The sequence below is a fragment of the Coenobita brevimanus genome, chromosome 95 (assembly GCF_032717465.1).
Source record: "Coenobita brevimanus isolate Jiangsu-jjx chromosome 95, ASM3271746v2, whole genome shotgun sequence".
Classification (NCBI taxonomy): domain Eukaryota; kingdom Metazoa; phylum Arthropoda; class Malacostraca; order Decapoda; family Coenobitidae; genus Coenobita; species Coenobita brevimanus.
In genome coordinates, this window is record NC_137048.1 from 8793637 (window position 1) to 8818833 (window position 25197).

Here is a 25197-nt window from a genome sequence, read left to right on the forward strand (position 1 = left end):
TTTTCAGCTTGTTACCCAATTTAACATGCCACACTAAGCATGTTACCCCTTTCACAAATTGTTGTCAACTATGATATATATGGCTAAATTAAAACACTAGTGTTATTTTCTTTTGTTTATTGTAATTTAACATTGTGCATCTCTAATGTGGACATGTGGAGAGGATGGAGAATGAAAGACTGACTAAGAGGGTGTATGTAGGTGAGGTGGAGGGAGGGAGAGGGAGGGGTAGACCGAGGATGAGGTGGAGGGATGGAGTTGAGAGGTATATGAGGGAGGGGGGGGTGAGCTGGGGGAAGGGGAGTCAAATGGTGGGTGACAGAGTGACTTGGAGGCGTTTTGTCTGCGGCCACCCTTTGCGGGATTAGGGCGTCGGGCTATAGATAGATAGATAGCATCTCTAATGACTATTGCGAAAGATGTCAAGAATATCAGTGGGATGGATGGAGTTGCAGGCTTGAAGCTAGTTGAGGAATTCTTGGCTTTGTGGTTGAAAGTGCCAGCCTGGCATCATTTGCAACATTCAGGCGAGTCCTCTTGTTTGTTTTCATCCCCAGCACAGTTGAGAACCCCTTCTCACAAAGATACGTTGTTGAGAATGATACCAACAACTTCAAGGCTCTCTTGGACAGAGTTGGTGAGTCAGCTAGTCGTGAAATCCAAAAGGAATCTGCACTTTGGTTTTGGAATTCGATTTTCAAGGCTTCATTGGCTCGCATTGTGATCCACTCCTCCTTTGCAGGAAAATCATTATCATGAATGGCTTCATCAGGTACAGAGAAGGGATGAATGATCCACTGAAGACTGACTGTTTCTTGGTCACTCTCTGGAAAGTAGTGATGCATGCTTGTTTCAAGCCCCTTCAAATGGTCGCTCATCTCTTCGTTGATGGTCTGCAGAAGTGATCCAATATCATGACTATTCTCCTCAACAAACTGGTCTAGGATGGGGATCACTCCGTTCTCCAAGCGCCGAATCCAGAGTCTCAGTTTCCCCAGAAATGCAGTCACAGTTTGATGGGCATCAATGACAGTCGTGTTTCGGCCCTGTAGTTGCAGATTACCACTGTTCAGCTCTGCAAATATGTCAGCCAAGTAACAAAGTCGAGCAAGCCACACCTTATCAGTGAACTTGGTAGCAAAGGGAGATCCTTTTTGTTCCAGGAATTCCTGAATAGCCTTTTGGAGCTCAATGACTCGACGTAAAACCTTGCCTCGTGACAACCAGCGAACATCGGTGTGGTACAGCAGAACTTGATACTGCTCTCCCATTTCCTTGCACAGCTCCTTGAATATGCACGAATTCACATCCCTGGACTTGATGAAGTTGACGATTTTCAACACATCTTCAAACACTAACTTCAGATTACCAGGCAGGCTTTTCGATCCAAGAGAGTACCGATGAATGATGCAATGATCTACAGAAATTTCTGGATTCACAGCTTGTATGAGGCCCCGTAATCCACGATGACCACCCATCATCGACGGTGCTCCATCGACGGAGACCTGGATTAAGAAGAAAAATTATTATAGAATTATAGATTGTTTCATTTAGTCATTCTTACATATCTTTTGCATTATAATTATATGGTTTTAATTAATTTTATTTATTTTGGTACTTTAGTACTTCAGTGTGACAGGCACTATATTATTTGTGAATCATGTACAAAATATTAGCTACACTACAGCTACTTATACCATACATAAAACTGTATATGAGTAAATGCCATGTAATTCATTGTATTTATACTAATTAAGACTTCATATAAAAAATCTTTCCCTACCTGTTGAACGCTGTTCCAATCCAATCCATTCTTGGTAAAGAAACTCTTGATGATATTGAAGACATCTTCTCCCTTCGTGGTTGTCAGCAGATCCTCGCATAATAGGAACTCTTCTTTGATCTTGTCCTCGTGCACGTAACGGACGAACCCAAGGAGAACAGCACAACTAGCTACGTCACACGATTCATCAAATTGCAAGGAGAATTTGCTATATGAGCTTTGCTTGATCTCTGCTGTAACTTGGGACAGGATATCTGATGCCATGTCATCGACTCGTTGGCGGATTGTGTTGTTTGATAGAGATATGGCACTCAGTTTCTTCGCTTGATCCTCCCCACATACCTTGCTTACCATCCCGTACGCACAAGGCATAATCAGATTATCTGCAATGGTGTGGCATTTCTGTTGTTCTGCAACTTTATATGCAACAAAGTAGGATGCTTCGACCGCAGCTTGAAGCTTTTGGGCTTGAATTCCAGATGAACCAAACTGGATGTTCTTCAGTGCTACAGCCCGGCGCTGAAAATAAGCCTGATCCTCATTCTGAAGATTTGGATGGCACTTCTGGAGGTGAGCTGAGAGTTTTGATGGCTTGAGGCTTTCATTTGTCAACACTTTGTGACATATCACACATTGTGGCCGATCCTCTCCACCACAAGGTAAAGTCACAAAGCCATGGCGAAGAAAGGCGTCAGAGTAGGTGCGCTTTTTGGACATTTTATTGTTTGATCTGCAAAAAAGGAAGAAAACTGCATAAAAAAGTGTGAACATTGAGAATTAATTATTTATCATTTCATGGCATTCTAAATAGTATCAGAAGAGTTTATTCAGCATAGGAATGATGTAACAGTGGGTAATGGTAGCTATACTGCACAGGGCAAAACATATAGGCTACATACCAGCTTACGTCTACCCCAGCTGATGCTCACAGAGAAACTGACTGTGAAATAGCGGCAGCGGTGACAGATTCTCAAACCCAAATTATCGCATTTTTACCATAATTTGAAATGATCTTATTATTGACGAACCTGTCACGTACTTACGAAAATTATTGCATTATCGCATGCATGCTATCGCCTGAAGCACGAGAGGCCAAATTATTGTATTTGCGATAATTACTGCACGTCTGTCAACGCTGAATAGAGGCAGCCTCAGGGAGTGAGTGACGCGTACTGCACACGTAGATGAGTCATCAGGGTTACTGAGTGACTTGTGTCCTGAAGCATACCTGTCAAAATACTTTTGAGTTTCCACACTTTTAGATACATATTTCTTCTTTCCTAGTACTGTATATTAGTGTTTGATGTTTATTGAAATTCGGTTTAACTTTATTAATTAATTATAATTGGTTTACTTTACAACTTTACATACCAAGACTAAGTTAACATTAATCCTAATGCCTGATTTTCAGGATTCTTAACGTTTTTTCTGTCACCTCTCCATTACCCCCGGAAAACCGTTAGATTACCCCCAGGGGGTAATTTACCCCCAGTCTGGGAACCACTGCTATACAGACTCACTTGTTATGGACTAACGTCTTTTGTTCCTCTGATTTCCTCATATCTCAGCAACAGAAAGATAAGGGTAAAAGTAGATGACGTTTATTCCAATTTCCACCCAATTAACGCCGGCATGCCACAAGGATCAGTTCTGGCGCCAACCATATTCTTAGGTCGTATTAATGATCTATTATCTATCATCCTTAATCCCCTCCATTTATATACATTTGACTCAACACTTTACAATTCATTCACACTTAAACATCCGTTCACTAAGTTTAATATCTCTAACTCACAACTCAGTATAGCTATCTGTCCATCTACTGGCAGATGCCTTAGTCTTGTAAGGGGTGGCCACAAACAAATCACGTCCATGTCGGCCTGTCCCCCACCATTTCACTGCCCTGCTTCCAGCTCACATCCCCCTCTCTCATATACCCCTCCACTCCGTCCCTCCATCTCATCCTTGAACTCCCCCTCCCTCTCCCCCCCTCCACCTCACTCACATACACTCTCCTCGTGAGTCTTTCACTCTCCACATGGCAAACCACCTCAGTGTGTTTCTCCTAACGCTTCCTGTCACATTCAAATCCACACCACAACGCTCCTTCAGTTCCTCACTTGTCAGTCTCTCTCCATGTGACTCCACTTGCTCCTCTCTAATAGCTCATTTCCACTACTCTCACTCTTGACTTTTCTCCCTCCAACAAGGTCCAAGCTTCATGTCCATACGTTAGTGTTGCTATCACAATATTGGCAAGTAGTAACTTTTTCATTTCCATGTTCACTTTCCTGTTTCTTATCATTGCTTTCAAGGAACCAGCAACCTTTCTTCCTTGTTGTACCTTTTCAAGCACTTCACCGTCTAAGTTTCCATCCTCACTCATCACACTACCCAGGAACTTAAATGCACTCAAATTTTCCATTTCCTCATCATCCAGCCTCACTGTACATTCACTGCCATCACTTCTCTCGAAGACCATAACTTTACTCTTCCCTGTATTCACTTTAGATTCTCTTTCTTACACACTCTCCCAAACTCATCCACCAGGCCTTGCTGCTCCCCCTTCGTCTTCACTTAACAACACAGCATCGTCTGCAAACAACAGTATAGCCATCTCCATAAATCAAGACTTATCTAAGATCACTGAAAGGGGACAAAAAATGCTAGGAAAACCAAGTCTATACAATTTACTAATTGACAGATATTGCCAGATTCCTATAATTCCTTCAGTGCTACTAATATTCCTATCTCCAAAAGTACTGAAAATCTCCACGTTTCACATAACAATGACCTCAGCTGGACCTCTCTTGTTAAATCACTTGCTAAAATCGCCTCAAAGAAACTTTTATTATTGTACAGAGTTCGTAGCTTCTTCACTGACGAGCTGTCATGTGGGCTCTCAGCTGGAATATTGCTCACCCTTGTGGAATGGATGTGGGGAGTTTGCGCTGAAACAACTAGATAAAATTCAGAACAAAGCTGTTAGCATTATAAATATCCCTGCTGTTAGGCTACAAATAAACTACTGCTCCTATAGGTCAGAAGGAATGTTGCTTCCCTTGCATTATTTTACAGATAATTTTATGGTAAATGCTCAGACGAAGTTGTATCCATTGTGCTACTGGTACTGCTCATGACTGGAATATCACACAGCTATACTGCAGAACTTCCACCTATCAGAAATCTTTCATTCCCCGAACTGCATTTCTTTGGAACTTGCTTCCCCAGAGTTGTTTCCCCCCAAACTTCAACCTACAGATGTTAAAGTCCAACTGTTACAAATATTTTTATGAATGGAGGACACTAGTAATCTGGTGTATGGGCTATTTTTTTTTTTTTTTTTTATTCACTTGTTTTGCCTTCCTCTGTTCTTTTATTTAAAAAAATAATATGACTGCACAGAAAGTAACGGGGGAGAAGGACATGAATAAGCATGAACACAATAAGTATAATACAAAGATACATGTAAATATTGAAACACAAGTGTGACACGTAGTAGAAAGGGGTAACACTCACCAGCTAAGAAGCTAACTTAAGTATAAAAATTATGTACAACAGTATGTTCTCTACATAACTACTCAGGACCAACTGAGGGTGGGACACTGGTACCAGGTGTGGTGAGGTCAGGTGAGATCTCAGATCGGACTTCACCCTGACGGGCCTTTCTAGTCCTCCGTGACCCAAGTGATGGTGGAATGGTGCTTTTAGCTTCATTTCCTACGTCCGTGGATGCTACAGCGCTGGTGTCAGTTCATGCCTTGAGTCCTTCCAGCTGGGTCCAACTCCAAGCCCCACTTCCATACGTTAGAGTTTGTATCACAGTACTATCATGCAGCGACTTTGTTTACTTCCTTGCTCACTTTGTTATTTCATATCACTGCTGTCAAAAAATCAGCAACCGTTTTTCCGTGTTGTACCCTTTCTAGCATTTCATCCTCTAATCTTCCATCCTTACTCATAACACAACTCAAGTACTTAAATGCACTCACATTATCCATTCCCTCACCATTTAACCTCACTGTATATTCAGCAACTTCATATCGCTTTCAGACCACAGCTTTACTCTTCCCTACATTCAGCTTTAGATTCCGTCTTTTACAAACACTCCCAAACTCATTCACCTAATCTTGTAGTTTCCCCTCGTTTTCACTTAGAAATACAGTATTGTTAAGAAGTGAGATTTGCCAGTTAGATAGCCGAGATGTTTCTCGACGTTTCTCGTACAGTAGGTTTCGGTACGAGTCAGAGTTGCCAGTTTGCCTGCTGTTTGTGAGCGTAGTTGTTTCGTAAGTTATGCATAAATTTTTGTGCTCTTTTTCTCAATAATGTTTTATTTACGTGACTGTTTGTTAAACTGTGTAAATCAGTTTAAGTTTGTATGCTAAATAATTTACAATGTTATGTACTGTAAGAAACTGGGATGTTTTGGTTGTCTCCGAGTTGGTAACTGTGCTCTCTCTGGAATACATCAGAACTGTTGTTCTCGTAGAATATAGATCATTCTCGAATAATGCAAGCTTATATAAGGATGGGGAAGAGACTAGCTCAGTCAGTCAGTTTTCAGTTTGAGTGTAATGCAGTGTCAGTGCAGTGAGGTTTATATTTTCGGTACTTGTGTGATAACAGTGATATGTTGTCAGGCATTAAATGTAATAACAGTGAAGTCGGCAAGCATTAAGTGTAATTATTTGGAAAACAGACAGTGAACTTTAAGAAGCCAGTGTTTATTTTTGCCTCAGGTGATACTGCGTGCTGTACACCGAAAGGCTGACCATAGGGAGGACAACTCACTGGGCAATGTCCTTCCTATACTGAACTACTGTTGTTGGAGCCTGTGGCAGTGTGGGAATGGGGACTTAACACTGGTGTCAGGAGTGGGATAATTTAAGGGCTGCAGTGAATCTAATCTTAGACATGGAGCAGAAGGTATCAAGACAAGAGGCCAAGCTAGACAGGAAGAGGCATTGCTGGGTGCAATTACGAAACTATTACAAGCACAAATACAGGCCTAAAATGAAGGACAGAAAGAGCTCAGAACGAACTCAAAGAACTATTACAGGCACAAACTAAAGAACTCAAAGAACAATTACAGTAACTGAATGAAGGACAGAAGGAACTCAAAGAACTAGTACAGGCACGAGGTGTACTATTCAAGGCAAATAGGGAACAACTAGAGGCACAATGTGAAGAACAAAAAGAACAATATGAACAACTTCAAGAGGCATTACAGGAGCAACAGAGGGAGGTACAACTGAGGGTGCAAGGACAGTTGGATGCATTCATGGGGGAAATGAAGGAAGAACAGCAACAGCTTAGGAGGAAGTAGATGCCAAGCTAGAGCAACAGAAGTATGAGAGGGCAGTGCAGCTTGCTACTAGCCTCAAGGGTGCTGCAGTGGAAATTCTGGGCCAGCTATCAGTACAGAAGAGGAGGCAGATGAAAGTTGCAGATTTACAGTACAACCAGTGCTGGAGTGGCTGCAGCAGAGTACAGTGCAACTATCTTGGGAATAAGTTTCCAGGTTAAGCCCTGCAACCAAGAGCTACTAGAGTCAGTGGGACCTTCTTCGTTTGAACAATGGACTACTGGAGCATCAGTGGGAGACACCCGATGGCCTGAGTAAGTATTGGCAACTGGTGGTTCCGAAGAAGATGAGGTCTGAGATCTTGGATGTGTCCCATAACCAGATCACTAGGGGGCACTTGAGAGTGAAGAAAATTCTAAACTGGCTGCAACAGAGGTTCTACTGGATTGGCATGCATCAGGATGATGAACAGTGGTGTCAGGCCTGTGATGTGTGCTGTGCCAAGAAGGGACCCAAGAAACATGGTTGTGCCCCTCTCCAGCTGTACCAAGTGGGTGCACCGATGGAAAGAGTCATGGTGGACATTGCTGGACTTTTGCCACTCACTGAGAGAGGAAACCAGTCTATATGTGTCGCCATGGACTACTTCAGAAAGTGGCCAGAAGCCTATGCTATCCCCAATCAAGAGGCTGCAGCTGCTGCTCGGGTGTTGGTTGATCAGTATTTCTGTTGTTTTAGGATGCCACAAGAGCTACGTTCAAACCAGGGTAGAAACTTCGAGTCTGCTGTGTTCCGTGAGTGCTGTAAGTTACTGGGGATCAAGAAGACCAGGACGACCCCACTAAGGCCAGTCAGCTGGGATGGTGAAGAAATTCAACTGGACCCTGGGACAAGAACTGGCCAAGTACTGTGTAGTTGTGCAAACAGAATGGGACCAGATATTACCTGTGTTGCTGGTGGCATATCGGTCTGCATCCCATGAGTCTACCAGCTACATCCCTGCAAAACTGATGTTGGGCCATGAGTTACACTTACCTGTTGAACTGTTAATAGCAAGACCACCTGTTGAAGAGCTGCCTGCAGACACCACTGGCTATGAAAGGCACCTTCAGGAAAGGCTGGCTGAGGTACATCATCAAGTGCGAGAAGCCCTCAAGTTTTCAGAGGAAGTGATGAAGTGCAAGTATGATGCCAAGGCAAGTGAGGTGAGCTTCAAGGATGGTGACCAAGTTTGGTTATACAATCCTCAGCGAAGAATGGACAGTTACCGAAGCTGCGAGCCCATGCGATGGGCCTTACACTGTGTTAGACCACCTATTAGACGTAACGTATCGGATTCAGAGAGGCAGGAAGTCTCGCCCAATGGTGGTTCATGTGAACCATCTGTGGCAGTACCATGGGCCAGGACGGTACAGCTGGGACGTCTCCAAGGAATCGTTCTCTCTCGCAACTGAGGATGTTGAGGAGGACCAAGGAGCTGAAGTGCAAGAGGATGGTGATAGTTCCCCAAGAGAAGAAGCAAATCAAGAAGAGGACCAAGACATTCCTGGAGGAGTGGACTGAGTGGAGGAGCAAGGACGCCGTTGGAAGCAGAATAGAAGAAGCCCTGATTTGTTGTAGGATTATGTTGTGTATAGCTAGATGTTCCATTAGAATTAAGGTTTATGTTTGTACGGTATTGTGTAGTTTTCTCGGGACGACAAAGAACTAGGGTTGGGGTATTATTAAGAAGCAAGATTTGCCAGTTACATAGCCGAGATGTTTCTCGACGTTTCTCATACCGTAGGTTTCGGTACGAGTCAGAGTTGCCAGTTTGCCTGCTGTTCGTGAGCGTAGTTGTTTCGTAAGTTATGCATTAAATTTTATGCTCTTTATCTCAAAAATGTTCTATTTACATGATTGTTAAATTGTGCAATTCAATTTTAAGTTTGTATGCTAAATGATTTACACTTTTATGTGCTGTAATAAAACCGACATGCTTTGGCTGTCCCTGAGTTGGTAATTGTACTCTCTCTGGAATACACCAGAACTGTTTTTCTCGTAGAATATGGATCATTCTCGAACAATGCAAGCTTATATAAGGATGGATAAGAGACTGGAACAAGTTCAGTCGGTTTTCAGTTCAATTTGAGTGTAGTGCAGTGTCAATGCAGTGAAGTTTGGATATTTTCGGTACTTGTGTGATAATAGTGAAGCGTTGTCAGGCATTAAGTGCAATAACAGTGAAGTTGGCAAGCATTAAGTGTAATTATTTGGATAATCGACATTGAACTTTAAGAAGCCAGTGTTTATTTTTGCCTCAGCTGATCTCGTGTGCTGTACATCAAAAGGCTGACCATAGGAAGAACTGCTCACTGGGCAACGTCCTTCCTATACTGAACTACTGCTGGTGGAGCCTGTGGCAATGTGGACATGGGGACATAACAGTATCATCTGCAAACAAAAGAACAGGAAGTTTCCAAACGCTGCCTTCTCTCATTTTAGGGCCGTTCCAACATCCACTGCCCTATCATGTATCTCTTTTGTAACTTGATCTATATACAGACTTAACAGCTATGGAAACATTACACATCCCTGTTTCAGTCCATCAAACAGAAAAATTTCACTCAGTTCACCATCCACACGCACTGCTGCCTTAGTGCCCTCATACATACTCTTCACAGCATTCAACAGCTTCCCATTTACTCCATATATTTATTCTTAACCCAAGAGGGGTAAACCTGGGTCTTTTGTACCAAAAAGGTAAAATGGGTTGTCTCAGATCCCCAAAAGAAAAGCATGGAAAAAAATACGATTATTGTATTGAGTTCAACACTTAAAGATAATTTATAAGAAACCAGTACCTGCTTTTAGTGCACAAATGTTTACAAATAAACAGTAAGAAATACATTCATCTTATAAAAAATTATACATACTTTTTTATAATGCTGCCCAACTGAAAATTTAGTATAAAATATTCTTTGTGATCATTGCCTGATGCTGAACAATGGTCCAACAAAATGAAAAGGTAAAGGGAACCACCACAAATGGAAGAGGGTGAAAATGGGGTAATTTTTTTTCTTGCGGATTTTTTGGGAAAAAATAATTTCTTACTGTTTATTTGTAAACAAATGTAAACTAAAAGCACCTGCTGAAGTCATATAAATTGTCTTTAACCCGTCGCGTGCCAGTGCCGTTTTAAAATGGTTTAAATTAAAAAACTTCACTGTGACCGCATTTTTCAAGATTCTCGGGTAAAAATTGGCAGGCATGTAAGGTAACTGTTCCTCTACCATCCCCCAGGCTGTCAAGGTCATACACTCACTCACTCCCCCACTCACGCTTGCTCTGCCTCACTCTGCCTGTGTGCCTCACCCAGTGCTGTACATTGTGAAGGCATTTTGTAAGGTAATCCCTCTAATATCTGAACGCCCAATATCCGAACATCCCCACTAACCGGACATAATCGTCCCGGGATCCAATATTCCCAAAATGGTCCAAAAACAGCAAAAAATTTGAAAAAAAAAAAAAAATTTCCCTCCCATAATTTGAACTTGGCGCAAGATAGCTTTGTTGTGGCGCGTCATTCCTCCGATGTCCGCTAGAGTGCCCATGCATCCTCCCCACTTTCCGCCTGTCTCTCGTCGCGAGTGAACGCTCGACGTCATGGCTGCCCACGTGCTCGCTTTTGTGGTGGTGCCTTACCTGCTGCAGGCACTCCTGCTGCTCTTGTGCCTCTCCTTCGTGTGTGTGATGATGGCTCTGCCGCCTGAGAAGAGGAAGAGAGTGGTGTTGACTCTGGAGAAGAAACGGGAGATATTGGAGAAAGTAGATGCGGGGTGGTCTTTTTCCTGCATCCTCCACGAGTTCAACCTGGCCCAATCTACTTTGTTTGATATTAAGAGATCCCGAGACAAACTCATGCAGTACATGGCTGACTTCTTGTCGAGAAGCAAATGCAACGTGGAGAGGAAGGTGATGTTTACTCCCGAGTTTGCTGAAGTCGACTGCTTCACGTTGATTTGGTATCGACAGCAACATGCTGCTGGTGTGATGGTACGTGGTACGGAGCTGAAGGCTGCTGCTGAGAAGTTCGCCAGGCTTCACGACACCCTAAACTTCAAGGCATCCAAGGGTTGGCTCTTTGCGTTCAAGTTACGGCATGGCCTTACCAACCGTAAAGCTCATGGCGAAGCTTTGGATGCTAACGAGGATGGAGTTGACGAGTTTCAGCACAAGGTGAAGGGCTTGATCGACAGGGAGGGCCTCACTCTCGATCAAGTCTACAGCGCTGATGAAACTGGTTTATTCTATAGCTCTTTGCCAACGAACACTCTAGCCGAGGAGACGGAGAAGCATGTACCTGGCCGCAAGCTCTCCAAACAACGGATATCTGCTTTGTGTTGTGCCAATGCTAACGGCATGCACCGGCTTAAGCACGTTATTGTTGTCTGTGCAAAGCAGCCTCGGTGTCTTCGTGGGATGATGGATGTCCTTCCTGTCGTCTGGTACCATTCTTTGAAGGCATGGTTAAGCCAAGATCTTCAAAGACTGGTTCCACCGCCACTTCGTCAAGGAGGTCATACGTTACCAGACGGAGACACTGGGAATCCCACGCGACCAGGTAAAGGCCCTCCTTCTCATCGACAATGCACCTGCCCACCCGTGCAACAAGGAGTTGGTGGCTGAGAATGGCCGGATTAGGTGCATGTTTCTGCCACCTAATACTACTGCTCTCATCCAACCAATGGACCAAGGAGTGATCGTGGCAACAAAGCGCCTATACCACCGGAAGTTCCTGGATGAGGTGATGGTTGTTCTCGAGGACGAGGACGAGCGCAGGGAGGGACGGGACACGCGAGGCCTGGGGACTTTGGAAAATCTTTGCCGTTAACACATCAAGTCTGCAATCTACAACTGGGCCAGTGTATGGAAGGAAGTCCCTGTCAAGACTCTAGAAAATAGTTGGTCTCGTCTGCTTCTCGGAACGGATATGGAGTACGATTTCCTAGGTTTTGACATGGATGACTTCCATGCACGTCTACGTACGCATGGCGACGATGTTGATGTGGACGATGTGCGTGAGTGGTTGGATGATGACGAGGGCGATCCTGGGTATCAGACATTGTCTGATATCGAGATCGCATCTTCAGTTGCAGGTGTCAGTACCCAGCTTGAAGATTCCGACAAGGATGGCGACAATGATCCGGACTCCTCTCAGTATGACACAACTCCAGCCATTCCCAAGCTGAGCGCACTCCTGGAACACCTAGAGTTCGTTCTCGACTACCTGGAACACCCGGACTGCGACAGGGAGATGGGGTCCTTGGGATTTGTGGAGGAAGTGCGTGCTTTCAGGCAGCGCATCGTCAATCGCCAGAATCGTCGTTCCTTGCGTCAATGAACCATTGACAGTTTTTTCAGGCCCGTGACCCCCACTGTGCCCAGCCCTGGCTCCACTCCGTTGCCTCCCCAAGACAGGCCCTCATGCTCCGAGCCACAGCCCAGCACATCAGCCACGGTGGAGTCACCACTCGACGTGAGTTTTATGTCTGTCTTCAGAGTCGTCTGCAGTGGGTACGCCATCACCACGACTCAGCGTCGCACCCCTAGGTCACCTGCCAGTGATACTCTCGGACTCTGACAGTGAATAGACGCCAAGAACTTCTCCACTATACCACACGGGAATTTGCAGTGTTGTGTAGTGATAAAAACAGTGCATTGTGTTACGGATTTACAGTTGTGAGTGAAAAGAGAATTTTTGAACTAAATTTAACGTAAATAGACTTGTGTGTTTTTGCTTTTGAAAATGGTTATAAGAGTGGAAAAAGTTAAAGTGCAGAGTGTGACACTTATTAAGTTACAATGGAGCATAAGTTAGACAAGGGTGCGCACTGTGAAGAGAATGGACTTCTGAGTGCGAATGACTAAGTTGAATGCAAGACTTCATGAACAGTGTACTGCAAGTGCTTCAGGAAATCCTTCTTACTGTCAGAGTCTGAGAGGAGGCGGTTATTCATCGAGATGGCCATGGACTTGCTGTAAGTAGGCAGAATGTTTCTTACTGTACTCTACTGTATTTTCCATACTATACTTACCTCAAATACCTCATTTCACTCTTTTATGTCCCTTATTGGTGTGATTATCCTGTGTCTTAGGTGCTATGTATGTGCAGTAGGAAGGTGTTTTTCTGAGTTAGGCTAGGTTAGGGTCCATAACTACCAGTTCAGGAGCCAGGGACTTGTAAGAACCCAGAATGTTGAATATTGTATGAACCTACCTCAAAAACCTCATTTTATGCTTCTTTTGCATTTATTTCAGTCTTTTATGTGCCTTATTGGTGTGATTTGGGTCTTAAATAGGTGCTATGCACGTCCAGAGGGAGTTGTATAGGTGTTTCTCTGAGTTAGGGTCCATAAGTACAAGTCCATAAGCTGGGGCCCAATATCCGGACAGGACCACTATCCGGACATGCCTATGGCTCTATTACATCGAATATAGGAGGGATTACTGTATTTTCATGTAAGTGTAAGTTGTAAATATTTTCTTGTAAGTGTAAGGACTATATAGTGAAGTCAAGTTGTAAATACCTTTTTGTAAGTGCCAGGACTGTATGTAATGAAGTCAGGTTGTACCTATCTTGAAGTAAGTGTAAGATAATGCATTCACAGTGAGAAAGACATGCAAATTGCGATAGATGGTGAAGTAATAAGTAATCAGAAAAGTGTTCTGAACATTGCTATACCTTCACAGCATAAATACCTGAGTATACCTTACATAGAAAACGGCTTTCTCTCATGTATGTGGTGAGCGTGAGAGAGAGCGGCTATACCTGTACACGAGTATGCAGGACTCAGTAAAACTCATTTCCGAGCCTTGGTGAGCATTTTAATGGTGAAATTCGTTGTTTCCACATCAAAATGTATCATTTTAGCCAAAAAAAAAAAAAAAAGATAAAAAAATGGCCGGCACTGGGGTGACTCATAGGGCTAAAAATAGCTGGCATGCAGCAGGTTAACTGTGTGACTCAATAAACTAGTTTTTTTTTTTTTTTTTTGGGGGGGGGAGGTCTGACACACCTCACTTTACTTTTTTTGTAGAAATAATCAAGCTGTACCTGTCTACCCTGGATTTCTGTATACTGTATAAAGGAAAAAAAATACTGATTCTTATAGAAGGCTAAGAGGTCTGCTAATATTTTGGATAACTTCCAGCTACCCCACAGTTACCCAAATGTAGGTAATAACCAGGGTAGAAATATGCAAGGCAAAGTGGGGTCTGACAGACCCCAGTGGCTCGTAAGGTACAACCTGAACAATACCAAATAATAATTTCATCACCTCCTACTAGTTTCCACTTAGCCAGGAAGGTAGAGGGTGGGTCAGATTCCTATGACAGTTGGTAATTTAACCCCCATCTGCCAGGTAATGTGTATACATGTCACAATCGGGCAGCTACAGGGCTGCTGGGTAGTGGCTATATATGCAAGTGTCTTCCCGCCACCGTTTGAACCTGCGGCCATTTTCTCTCATTACCATAGGGTAGAGAGGTGACCAAGGTACCTCACTGACAAGCAGTTCAGTCTGTACATGGCACTGTTACAGTGCAGAGTGATGTTTTCCTCGGCCACCTCATCCGATTCCGTCCCCTCACCTGCTTGGCTGATTGCATCATCTACCCCCGCCAAAGCTCAGCCCTTACCTCCTGGGAATGGGCTTAAGTGTTTGTGCCATAGGTCGTGTCTGCAGGAAACTGTCTTCCCTTAGCACAGTGGTTCTCAGCTCGTTTCAGGCCATGGACCACCAGCCCAATTACAAAAAATATCGTGGACCATTTCATTTTTGAGTAATGATAAATAAAGCATAGACAACAAACGTTTTTGGTTAGAAATATATTTCTAACAAACAGAATTTCGAGAAATTATATAAAATAGTAGACAGCTGACATTTTGGTCTGAAATATATTTCTTCCGAACATAATTTCCAGGAAATACATGAATACTTCTCTAACATTTTGCTGTGAAATTTATTTCTAACAAGCAGAATTTTGAAATTATGTAGGAGTATACAACCAACATTTTTCTTTGCAACCAGACTTTTGGATTCTCTTTTCACTGACAAGCTTTTTAATGTTAGGAGTGGTACTTGGTAATGCACAATGAATATCGCTTTCCACTGCAAGCCGATTCCTCTGTTTGGACTTAATGTGCAACAAACATGAAAATCTGCTCTCACACATGGAAGTTGATGCAAATGGCAGAAAACATCTGACTGCATGTGTTGACAGATCTGGGTAAGTATCAGTCATACTGGAATAATCAACAGGATTAATACAATAAAATGAATGGCCAATTATTTATTTTGATAAAATTTTTCGTACTGAATTTTAAATAAAATTAAAAATATATGCACCAATCTCCAGTTTATTACCAAATATAGTGAACGTCCTGTGGACCACCCAAAAAGTCACCATGGACCACCAGTTGAGAAACACTGTCTTAGCATGAGTGGTGAGACTTCCTCTGAAGCAGGGGGAAACTACCAAGTAGAGAGTGAAATGCCACACTCCCCATCCCCATCCCACCTTGAGATGACTGAAATGCCTCTCATATTACTACAGGAGGAAGGCAGGGCCTATGACAGTGATGACTTCATTTCAGAGGAAGAGGTGGACAATACTGGTCAACGAGAAAGTGAGGGAGATGATGATGGTCATCTCCTCCATAAACACCACTACCACATACCACCACTCTTGCGGCCATTTTGCAACAGTCTCTCCCTCCAGCATCTCTCATCATCACAACCTAGCTTTTCGAGGGCATTATCTCCCCAACCTGGCCCTTTACATGTGGAAAGTTCCACTCTGCCCTCATGTGGTGTGACTGGGCTGGCAGCATCTCCCCAGGGATACCCCATACCCCGTGTCAGTTGAGGCATCACCTCCGTACTCCCCCACCTCTGCCTCTCCTTCCCTTCCACCCGGTGCCCATGGCCGTCCCCGTGGGGGTGCATGTGGGTGTGGACGTGCACGTGGTGTGAAAAGACATGCTGGCCAAAAAACACGGCCAAGGCTCCCAGGTGTTGGGAAAGTGGATGCCTTTGTGTGGGGGGAGGGGGCAGGATTCGAACCCTCAATGCCGACCTTTGATGCAGAAGGGGCAGGTGTGCAGTTACGTGAGCTGTTGCCCGGACCCTGGAATATGATGTCGTTTTTCAAGGCCATCTTCACCACTGACATTATGCAGTACCTGCTGGCTGAAATCAACTATCACCAGGCCATAAATGTGCACTGGCTGGAGGTTTTGATCAGTGAGAATGCAAAAATGAAGGATTGAGTACCAGTGGAGGTGGAGGAGATATTTGTGTGGAATGCTTTGACCATGATGAAGGCCCACGTGAGAAAACATGTGCTCCATGATAACGGGTCTGTACACGAACTTGTGGGTACATCTGTCTTTGGGAAATATATGGCATGTGATAGGTACCTGCCATATTACGGTTCCTGCACTTCAACAGAAATTATGGGCCTGCACCAAATGTCAGGTTATAGAAAATAAGACCCATCCTGACCATGCTCAAGGAGTCATTTGCAAGGCTTTTCCAGTAGTTTTTGAAAGCAGTTATCGACGTCACTTGTGTTCCAGGGCCGTTTAATATTTATTAGTATATGCCCTAAAGTGTCGCCATTTTGGATTGAAGTTCTTTGTCCTTTCTTATGTGACTGCAAAACTGGATATGTGATTGATGTAATAGTTTATGCAGCTACAGATGTTGATGTATACCTAGTGATGATCCACATGGTTTCTCGGCATCAATCCTAAAAGTGCACATGGAGAAGTATTTCAACAGGCACCACATCCTGTACACTGAGAACTATTACACCTCCCCCACGTTGACCAAGTATTTACTTGAACATGGTACTGGGTTCTGTGGAATTGTTTGTGCTGGTAGAAAGAATTTTCCGTCTTTCCCAGAGAAAACAGAGAAAGGTTCCCTCCGACTCAGAAATGTGGTAATATGTTAGCCCTTTGTTAACCAGAGTTCATAAGGGGGTTGTGGAGTACACAGCCAAGACAAACTTCAGGATCAGAGAACCCGTGTTCATACCAGATGCTGTCAATGACTACAACATCAACATGTGGCTCGTTGTTACGTCGGACATGCATGTAGACTGGGGAAGTTGATTGCCTCTGCAAATCCTGTCAGTGGTATAAGAAGACGTTCTTACACCTTCTTGATATTGTTGTCCTGAAACAGTTACACTCTTTTCAAGCAGGTTTGGTGAAGGAATCTTTCTCTATGAGAGTTCGAGAAAGAGCTAACATGCGAGCTACTTGCAGAGTATGCAACTGCGCAGTTAACTGTTGGGAGGCCGGGGATGTACCAGGTGGCAGACAGGTTGAGTTGAGCTCAGTATTTTCAGTGTCACCGTCTTGTTGATGTAGGTCGCACACCTAGAGGTGTGCAGCAAGACAAAACGCCATCCCCCCTCACGGAAAGAAACCTCCTTCCAATGTGAGGAATGCAAGGTCCCACTATGCCCTAAATGCTTCGTCGAGCATCACCTCAAAAAAGGTGTTTGGGAAACTGTACAAAGTGAACATGTGTGCACAAGTTTGTTGTTGTTTATGAGAAAAGTGGAAATTAATTTTTCATAATAATGTGATGCAATGCTTGATAATACCTTGAGTAACCCTACCTGATGTATGAAAGAAAATCACGAATGCACATAAGAAAATGACTATTGGGTAGAAAACAGTTTATTTTTTTACTTGTGAAATATTTGCGAATATGTGACATGAAGCGTATTTGTGAGCCAAAGTACAAATATCATAAGTTGTGTGGAGCATAACTATTATTTTCACGATGCCTGAGAAGAGTAGAAAAAAAAAAAAATTATGTAGCCTACTAATGTATACCTCATATTGAATCGTATTGTGTGCATTATGTTGAGCAAAGATGCATTCAAGTGCTATACTTTATTGGGTAGAACAAGATTTTTTCTATACTTTCTCTTGAAATATTTGCAATGATGTAATATGAAGCGTATTTGTGAGCTGAAGTACAAATATCAAAAGATGTGGCGAACATAAGTAATATTTTCACGATGCCTGCAAAGTGGGAAAAAAGCCAAAATTTACGAATAAGTGCATACCTCATACTGAACCATATTGCATTCAGTATGCTGAGGAATTATTTTTTCATGTGCAATAACCATAATTGTGATATGGAGTACAGTGTAAGTGCTGTTGAACATAACTTGTAGGGTAAGTATTATAACTGATGCCTAAACACAACAAAGAAAAGCATACAGCATAAGTTTTCCCACACACCTACAGGGCAGAGTGCCACTCTGTTATGGCTAGAAAACCAATGGCGAGCCACTTGGACAGGGTGATGACTCATCCTTATGAAGATACATTAGGAAAAGTGGAATGAAGAGTGGAAAAGTGTTTGTGTTTGCGAAGGATTTTACAATCACCACTCCAACACTAGCCAGGCTCCCAAAGTCCGCCGCCAGCAGTACGCACTCTGAGACTCCCTGTCAAAACACTGAAAACATCGCATCTTCTATTCGTCCTTACCCATCGACGGGACAACCTAGACACCTGGGGATGATTTCATTTTGCAAGATGAGTTGTTGAGTAATATGGTTCTTAAATTATTTCTCTTTTATACTTTTCCAGATATTAATGTCTGAAAAAGAGCTATTTGGCCAGGAAAGCCCACAGTGCAAGCATGCCAGGCTCAAAATTTGCTCTGCGTTTGGGGGTTAAGGGGATTTTTTTTTCTTTTCTAATGCTGGGATCTGCAAACCCATTTTACCTGTCTTGGGCTAATATTTTCCACATTCCATGTCCATCCACCCTGTCATATGCTTCTCAAAATCCATGAAGGCCGCATACAACTTCCTTCTCTCCTCTAGAAACATTATTAATAAAGACTTTAGGATGAATATCTGATCTACAAACACAACCTCTTCACTTTCTAAAACCTCTTTGTTCTTCTCTGACTAGTTCCTCTGTTATTTCCCTAACTCCGTCAGAAAATATCCTACCATGCACTTTTCCTTTTACACTAAGAAGACAAATGTCCCTGTGATTACTACACACTTCTTTTCTCCTCTTTCCTTTGTACAGGGGAATAATTATACCAGCCTTCCATTCCTTGGAGACGCTACCTTCCTCACTGGCCAATCTGCACATCTTCCATATCCATTCTAGTACTATCTCTTCCCCGTGACTCAGCATTGCACCACACACTCCATCAATATCGGGGGCTTTCCCCATTTTGACTTTCTGCATTGCTTCCACTCCTTCCATCCTACCAATCTCTTCCTCCCTTCTCATCTCCCTCCTTCTCCCAGCCATTCCCCAGTCACTTATCTAATATACTATAGCAGTAGTCGTGTGTGTGTGTGTGTGTGTGTGTGTGTGTGTGTGTGTGTGTTTTGGGCAGCTGAAACTACACATTCAAATCGCACCAAAATTGGCAAAAAAAAATCGCAACAAATTCGCTGAAATGAAAAAACTTGGTCCCATCACGATTGAAAAACTTTTACTATATTTAATGAGCAATCAAAGTTTGAACAAAAAATGCCGCTTCTGGCTTGAGTGCCTGAAATTAGGGTTGCATTCAATTTTTGATGGCTTTCTCGATTGATGATTGTTTATTAGAGTTAAGAGTGATCAAAGTTTGGTTTAGAAAACACTTCATTCAGTACCAGGACTTTCAGAAATCGAGTCTACTCGAGCCATGTGCCATGATCCTATACTTTTTAGATGATCATAGCCGCCGAATTGAGCGTTTTTACTGTGCTTTTCTCGTGCTGTTGCCTTGGTGGTTGTTAGACTAGAACAGCACATAAATGTGACTCAGATTACCTGAAATGATTGCAACACGTGCGTGAAGTGCGAGGAAACGAGTGAGAAGGACGAGGAAACGAGTGCGAAGCACGAGAAAGTGAACACACAGCACACGAGCCCTCCACAGGAGCAAGTGCGAGAGGGCCCAAATGGCCCACGAGCACTTGTACTAGCATTACTTTCATTCTCTATGTTTGACAGTTCCTTATGTGTTCTCTTCATCTGCTCACTTTTTCTCCGTTCTCCATCAGCAATCTACCCATTTTATCGTGCACTCCCCTGCTACCTTCTTGATCACCCTGTCTAACTCTCTTTACCTCCTTCCAGAACATTTTCTTAGAGTTCCTCCATTTTACATTCAAATTCCTCACCCATTCTCCTCTACCTCTCTCTTACTAATCTTTTCATCCCTCTCCTCTTGTCTACATGTAACTCTTTATTCCGTCTCTCAACCTCCTTCCTGCCTCTGCATCCCATCCACTCACTATATGCATTCATCTTTTGCACCACAGCGTGTCTCATCTTTTCATTCCACCATGCTGTTCCTTGCGCCCCCTTTTGTCTTGTCATCACACCACACACCACCTCAAATGCTGCCCAGTTTTCTTCTGTGAATATCTTGCACACACCATCCATCTCCCCCATCTGCCCGAAATTAGACTGACCCAGTCTCTCCTGCACTTCTCTTTTATATTCTGCCTTTTTTTTTTTTTTTTTCATCCTCCTGCAACCTTCCTACCCTCTTTATGTGGACTTCTGCCTTTCTCTCCTATTTATCCATCACCTTTTTATTTTGATTTTCACCACCACCAAGTAATGTTCAGAAAGTCCACTTGCCCAACCTCTGCGTGCTCTTGCATCTAGTACAGTCGAAAGGAACAATCGGTACCCCCCCCTCCACCCTACTAACTGAAACCATGGTCAGTGAAGAGTGTGGAGTGAACAATCCCTCCCCTGCCCCAACCCACCCCAGCCCTAATTACAAGTTGCCGGGTAGGTCTGTAAGGTTCGTGGCTGACAACGTAACGTTGTGTCCATATCTATATGATGCAAAATTCTCGTGAGTTACCACTATCATAAATAACATACCAGGAAGTAATCTGCAATAATGTGTTAATAGCTAGCATATGAACGTGCAGATGCAAAGTTACAGTATATAAATAACGGCAGAAAGAAAAATAAAATTCTGTTAATATTATAGTTTTATTAACGTCACTAAATAATTTGCATACAGTAATCCCTCCACTATCCGATGTAATAGAGCCAAAGGCATGTCGGGAAAGTGAGTCCATCCGGATAATGGGCCCCTGCCTCCTGGACTGGTACTTACTGTATGGACCCTAACCCAGCCTAACTCAGAAAACCACCTACATAACTTTCTACCAGACATGCATAGCACCTATTTAAGACCCAATTCACCAAATAAAGGACAGAAAGTATGAAATAAATGAAAAGGAACCAGAGAATGAGGAATTAGAAGAGAGTATGGAAAATATTTAGCAGTGTACAGGATACTTACAACACGTCCGTGGCCGTTCATTACAAAGGTTAACCCGCCTCCTCTAAGAGTCTGGCAGTGGTGAAAATGCTCTTGAAGCACATACAGTAATCCATTGTTGTGCTGCACTTAATCCTATGCACTATGAGTTATAATTGTTTAACACTGCACGTTCTGTTCCACACAGTATTCTGCCAAAGGGTGGTCACTTTGCTGCCATGGAAAGGCCGGAACTGCTGGCTGCCGAAGTGCACAAGTTTGTCAACACAGTGGAGAACAGAATATGAGGCGTTCAGAGATAACTGGCGATGTTTGTTGGTGCAGCAGTCCCTGGGTCGTGTTCTAGGGGCATAGGATGCTTCGTTACACTTCTTTTTGAATAGTTTATTTTGAATACTGCACCTTAACATTATCTTGCATGCCTTTCATGTTGTTTCAGTATGACCTGTTGAACGCTCATATACTGCAGTTTAATGTTGAGAAGTAATTTCTAAGGAAGAGGGGTTATGAAATCTACAAATTCACTTTAACTACGACCTCTTGATTTAGTAACAATTTTGCGATGATTTCTCTGTAATAAGTAGGATTAGTTTGGGATACAAAACAAAGGACATAAAAAGACTTTAATCTCTTCTCTCCTGCAAAACAGGAATTTACATTCTTGTTTCTCTTGTTTTTTCTTTCATTCATTGCCAGACGCCATGTATCCCAAACGGGGTGGCGAAGGGCTTAGAGTTAATAGTTTTTAACAGGGAGGGGCACTAATCCTCCACCAACCCCACTTGACACATAGGGATGCCAACAGCATCTGGTGTTCCCAGGCGGTCACCCATCCAAGTACTAACCAGACCCAACGTTACTTAACTTCGCTGATCAGACGGGAAGCGGTGTACTCAACGTGGTTATGATTTGTTTTTGCAGTGGCAGTGGCGTACCTGAGGGGGGGGGGGCGAGGGGGACTGTTTGAAACTGCCCCCCGGGCCCTCAATTGAGGGGGGGGGCAAAAAAACCTAAAAATTTATAAGCTTTTTTTATTAATATTTAAAAATATATTTATCATCCCGACAGTCCCGGCTGAGACAGTAGATAAGTTTTGAGACTTAGGGGGGCTAGGTTCTTTGCGGAGGCCCCCCTCCAGGAGGGAGACCCCACAAAGAACCTAGCCCCCCGGGCCCCCAAATCTCTAGGTACGCCCCTGTGCAGTGGCAAGAGGTATGGGAAGATTCTGCATTCACCTTGTCCTTCCTGCAAAAGGATGTCAAGCTTCTGCTAGGGAATTAATCGTATGTTTGGGAACTCGGTGGCAGGAGTTTAATGCAATAGCAATCTGACGACCATTTCCCTTTCGTAGCTCAAATTTACTGCAGTACGGACGGACTAAAAGAGTGCAGAATCTTATCAGTCATAAATATTATAACTGTTCTTTGTGGAAAAATCTTAGCTGCGAGAGCTATATTTTGTTTTTGCAGGAAAGTAAAGGCGAGAGGAGTGCTGATTCTTGGTCTTTCTGCGAAAAGAGTGATGGTAGTTGTGTCTATGAATCCGGAATTGGACACGAGATTAACCTAACATTCCTTTGCATAGTTCAGATTTGCTTTTGCAGGAACAACAGCGACAACGGAACATTCTGGATTTACCTTTTCGTGCCCTTCCTGCAAAAACAAATCTTACTTATGACACGGAGATGTTGTACTCCGCTCATTTTAATTTGGTGTAAAATGTCCACGTCTTCACTGTGATTTCTGAGTTGCAACAAGAGTCTAACATTAGAGTATGGCGCTTGTCACAAAGAACCGTATTCTAAGCGGCTTGAGATTTCGTAACATCTCTTCCTTTGCGAATTATTCCGTACATTCAACACCTCAGTATCCAGTGTCACCTAGAATGCTGTTCAAAGTGTTGTGGAAGCCGATCACACCTGTTTATACCGGGCACTAGATATTCTAAGGTGGGATGCTCGAACATATTTACAAGGGATTTCCTGTCGTAACTTAATACTGTTTTTGTAAAAAGAAGAGACATGGGAAATTCTATACACTCCTTCCTGTCCTTCATCTAGGGCAAATATACATGTTGACCCATCGCTCCTCTTCCACTTGGCTTAGTGATTTCTTCTATGCTACGGACACGGTACAGTCTGCATTATCAGTGTCTATCCTGCATCATTCATCCACTTCCTACTCCTGCTGCTACACCCAAGCCCATTCCACCAGACGGAGCCGCCCTCACAACACACAAGATACCGCCGAGTGAGTTTCTACTGGAGCGCTATATACGGACTATCCTGTATACGCCTACAAGTAAATTTCCTTTTCGCTAGGAATATTTGTCTTCGTAGAAGGAACAAGAAATAAAGGAAGCCTTTGCGCCCTTCTCTCGTTGTCCTTTCTATATCAAATAATAAACAAATAAGTAAATAAAGTGGATACGTAAATCACACACACACACACACACACACACACACACACACACACACACACACACACACACACACACACACACACTTACACACACACACACATAATAATAATAATTACAAACAGGCAAGAAACGACTATACAAGAATAAGGAGGGAAGCCCAAAAACAGTTTGAGGAGGATATAATAAATAAAAGTAGTGATCAACCAAAGCTGTTTTACAGCTATATCAGAAGCAAAACTAAAGTAAAAGATATAATACAATCCATTACGGACGAGGGAATCACTTATACACAAGAGAAAGATATTTGTGAAGCACTAAATAAGAATTTCCAATTAGTTTTTACAGAAGAAAAAATTTTTGAGAGGGACTATGTGGAACACGCATGTCCACACATACTACCAGATATACAAATAGCAGAAAAAGTGATACAGGAGGAGTTAAGTAGATTAGACAGAGGAAAAGCAAGTGGTCCTGATGAAATTTCATGTTGGGTATTACGAGAATGTGCAAAAGAGTTAAGTAAACCATTATTTTTAATTTTCAAGAAATCCTTGAGTCAAGGTAAACTACCTGATATTTGGAAAAAAGCAAATATTGTCCCCTTATTCAAGAAAGGAAATAGACAAAATCCACTCATCTACCGACCAGTATCACTGACCAGTGTTGTAAGCAAGGTATTAGAAAAACTTATAAGAAAAGCTTGGGTAAATCATCTAGAAGAACATAGTATGATAACAGAAAGACAGTTTGGTTTCAGAAAAGGAAAATCATGTGTTACTAATCTGTTGAGCTACTATGACAGAGTAACAAACACAATACAGGAAAGGGAAGGATGGGTGGACAGTATCTATTTAGATTTCAAGAAATCTTTTGACACAGTACCACACCAAAGACTTTTATGGAAACTGTACCATCAAGGAGGAATTCGAGGCAAACTGTTTTGTTGGATGCAAGACTTTCTCATAAAAAGAGAAATGAGGACAGTACTAAGAGGAAACTACTCATCATGGAAAGAAGTGACTAGTGGAGTACCACAGGGTTCAGTGCTGGCACCAATCATGTTTTTAGTGTATATAAATGATATAAACAGTAACACTGGAAATGAGAGCTATCTGAATATGTTTGCAGATGATGCAAAAATACAAAGGAGAATTACTAACACAGACTCTTGTAAAGAGCTACAAGAAGAATTAAATAAACTTCATGAGTGGAGTAGTACATGGCAAATGGAATTCAATGTGGACAAGTGTCATGTAATCAAGTTTGGTAAAAGTGGAAAAAGACCTGATTGGGATTATAAGTTAGGAAATAAAACCCTATACACATCAGAAAGAGAGAAAGAC

The 25197-nt window shown here is 42.8% G+C and overlaps 1 protein-coding gene and 1 pseudogene across 1 annotated transcript; both read right to left on the reverse strand.

Annotated features, from left to right (window-relative positions):
- Nucleotides 1-431: 431 nt before the first annotated feature.
- On the reverse strand, nt 432-14803 carry LOC145413229 (protein FAM200C-like). The gene is made up of 3 exons (XM_080282960.1): nt 14772-14803; nt 1784-2513; nt 432-1505 (listed from the first exon to the last, which is right to left on the reverse strand). Exons 1-3 carry the CDS (start codon nt 14801-14803, stop codon nt 432-434), a joined length of 1836 nt encoding a protein of 611 aa, XP_080139086.1.
- A 7426-nt stretch (nt 14804-22229) lies between these two features.
- On the reverse strand, nt 22230-22350 carry LOC145413345 (5S ribosomal RNA; annotated as a pseudogene).
- Nucleotides 22351-25197: the final 2847 nt, after the last annotated feature.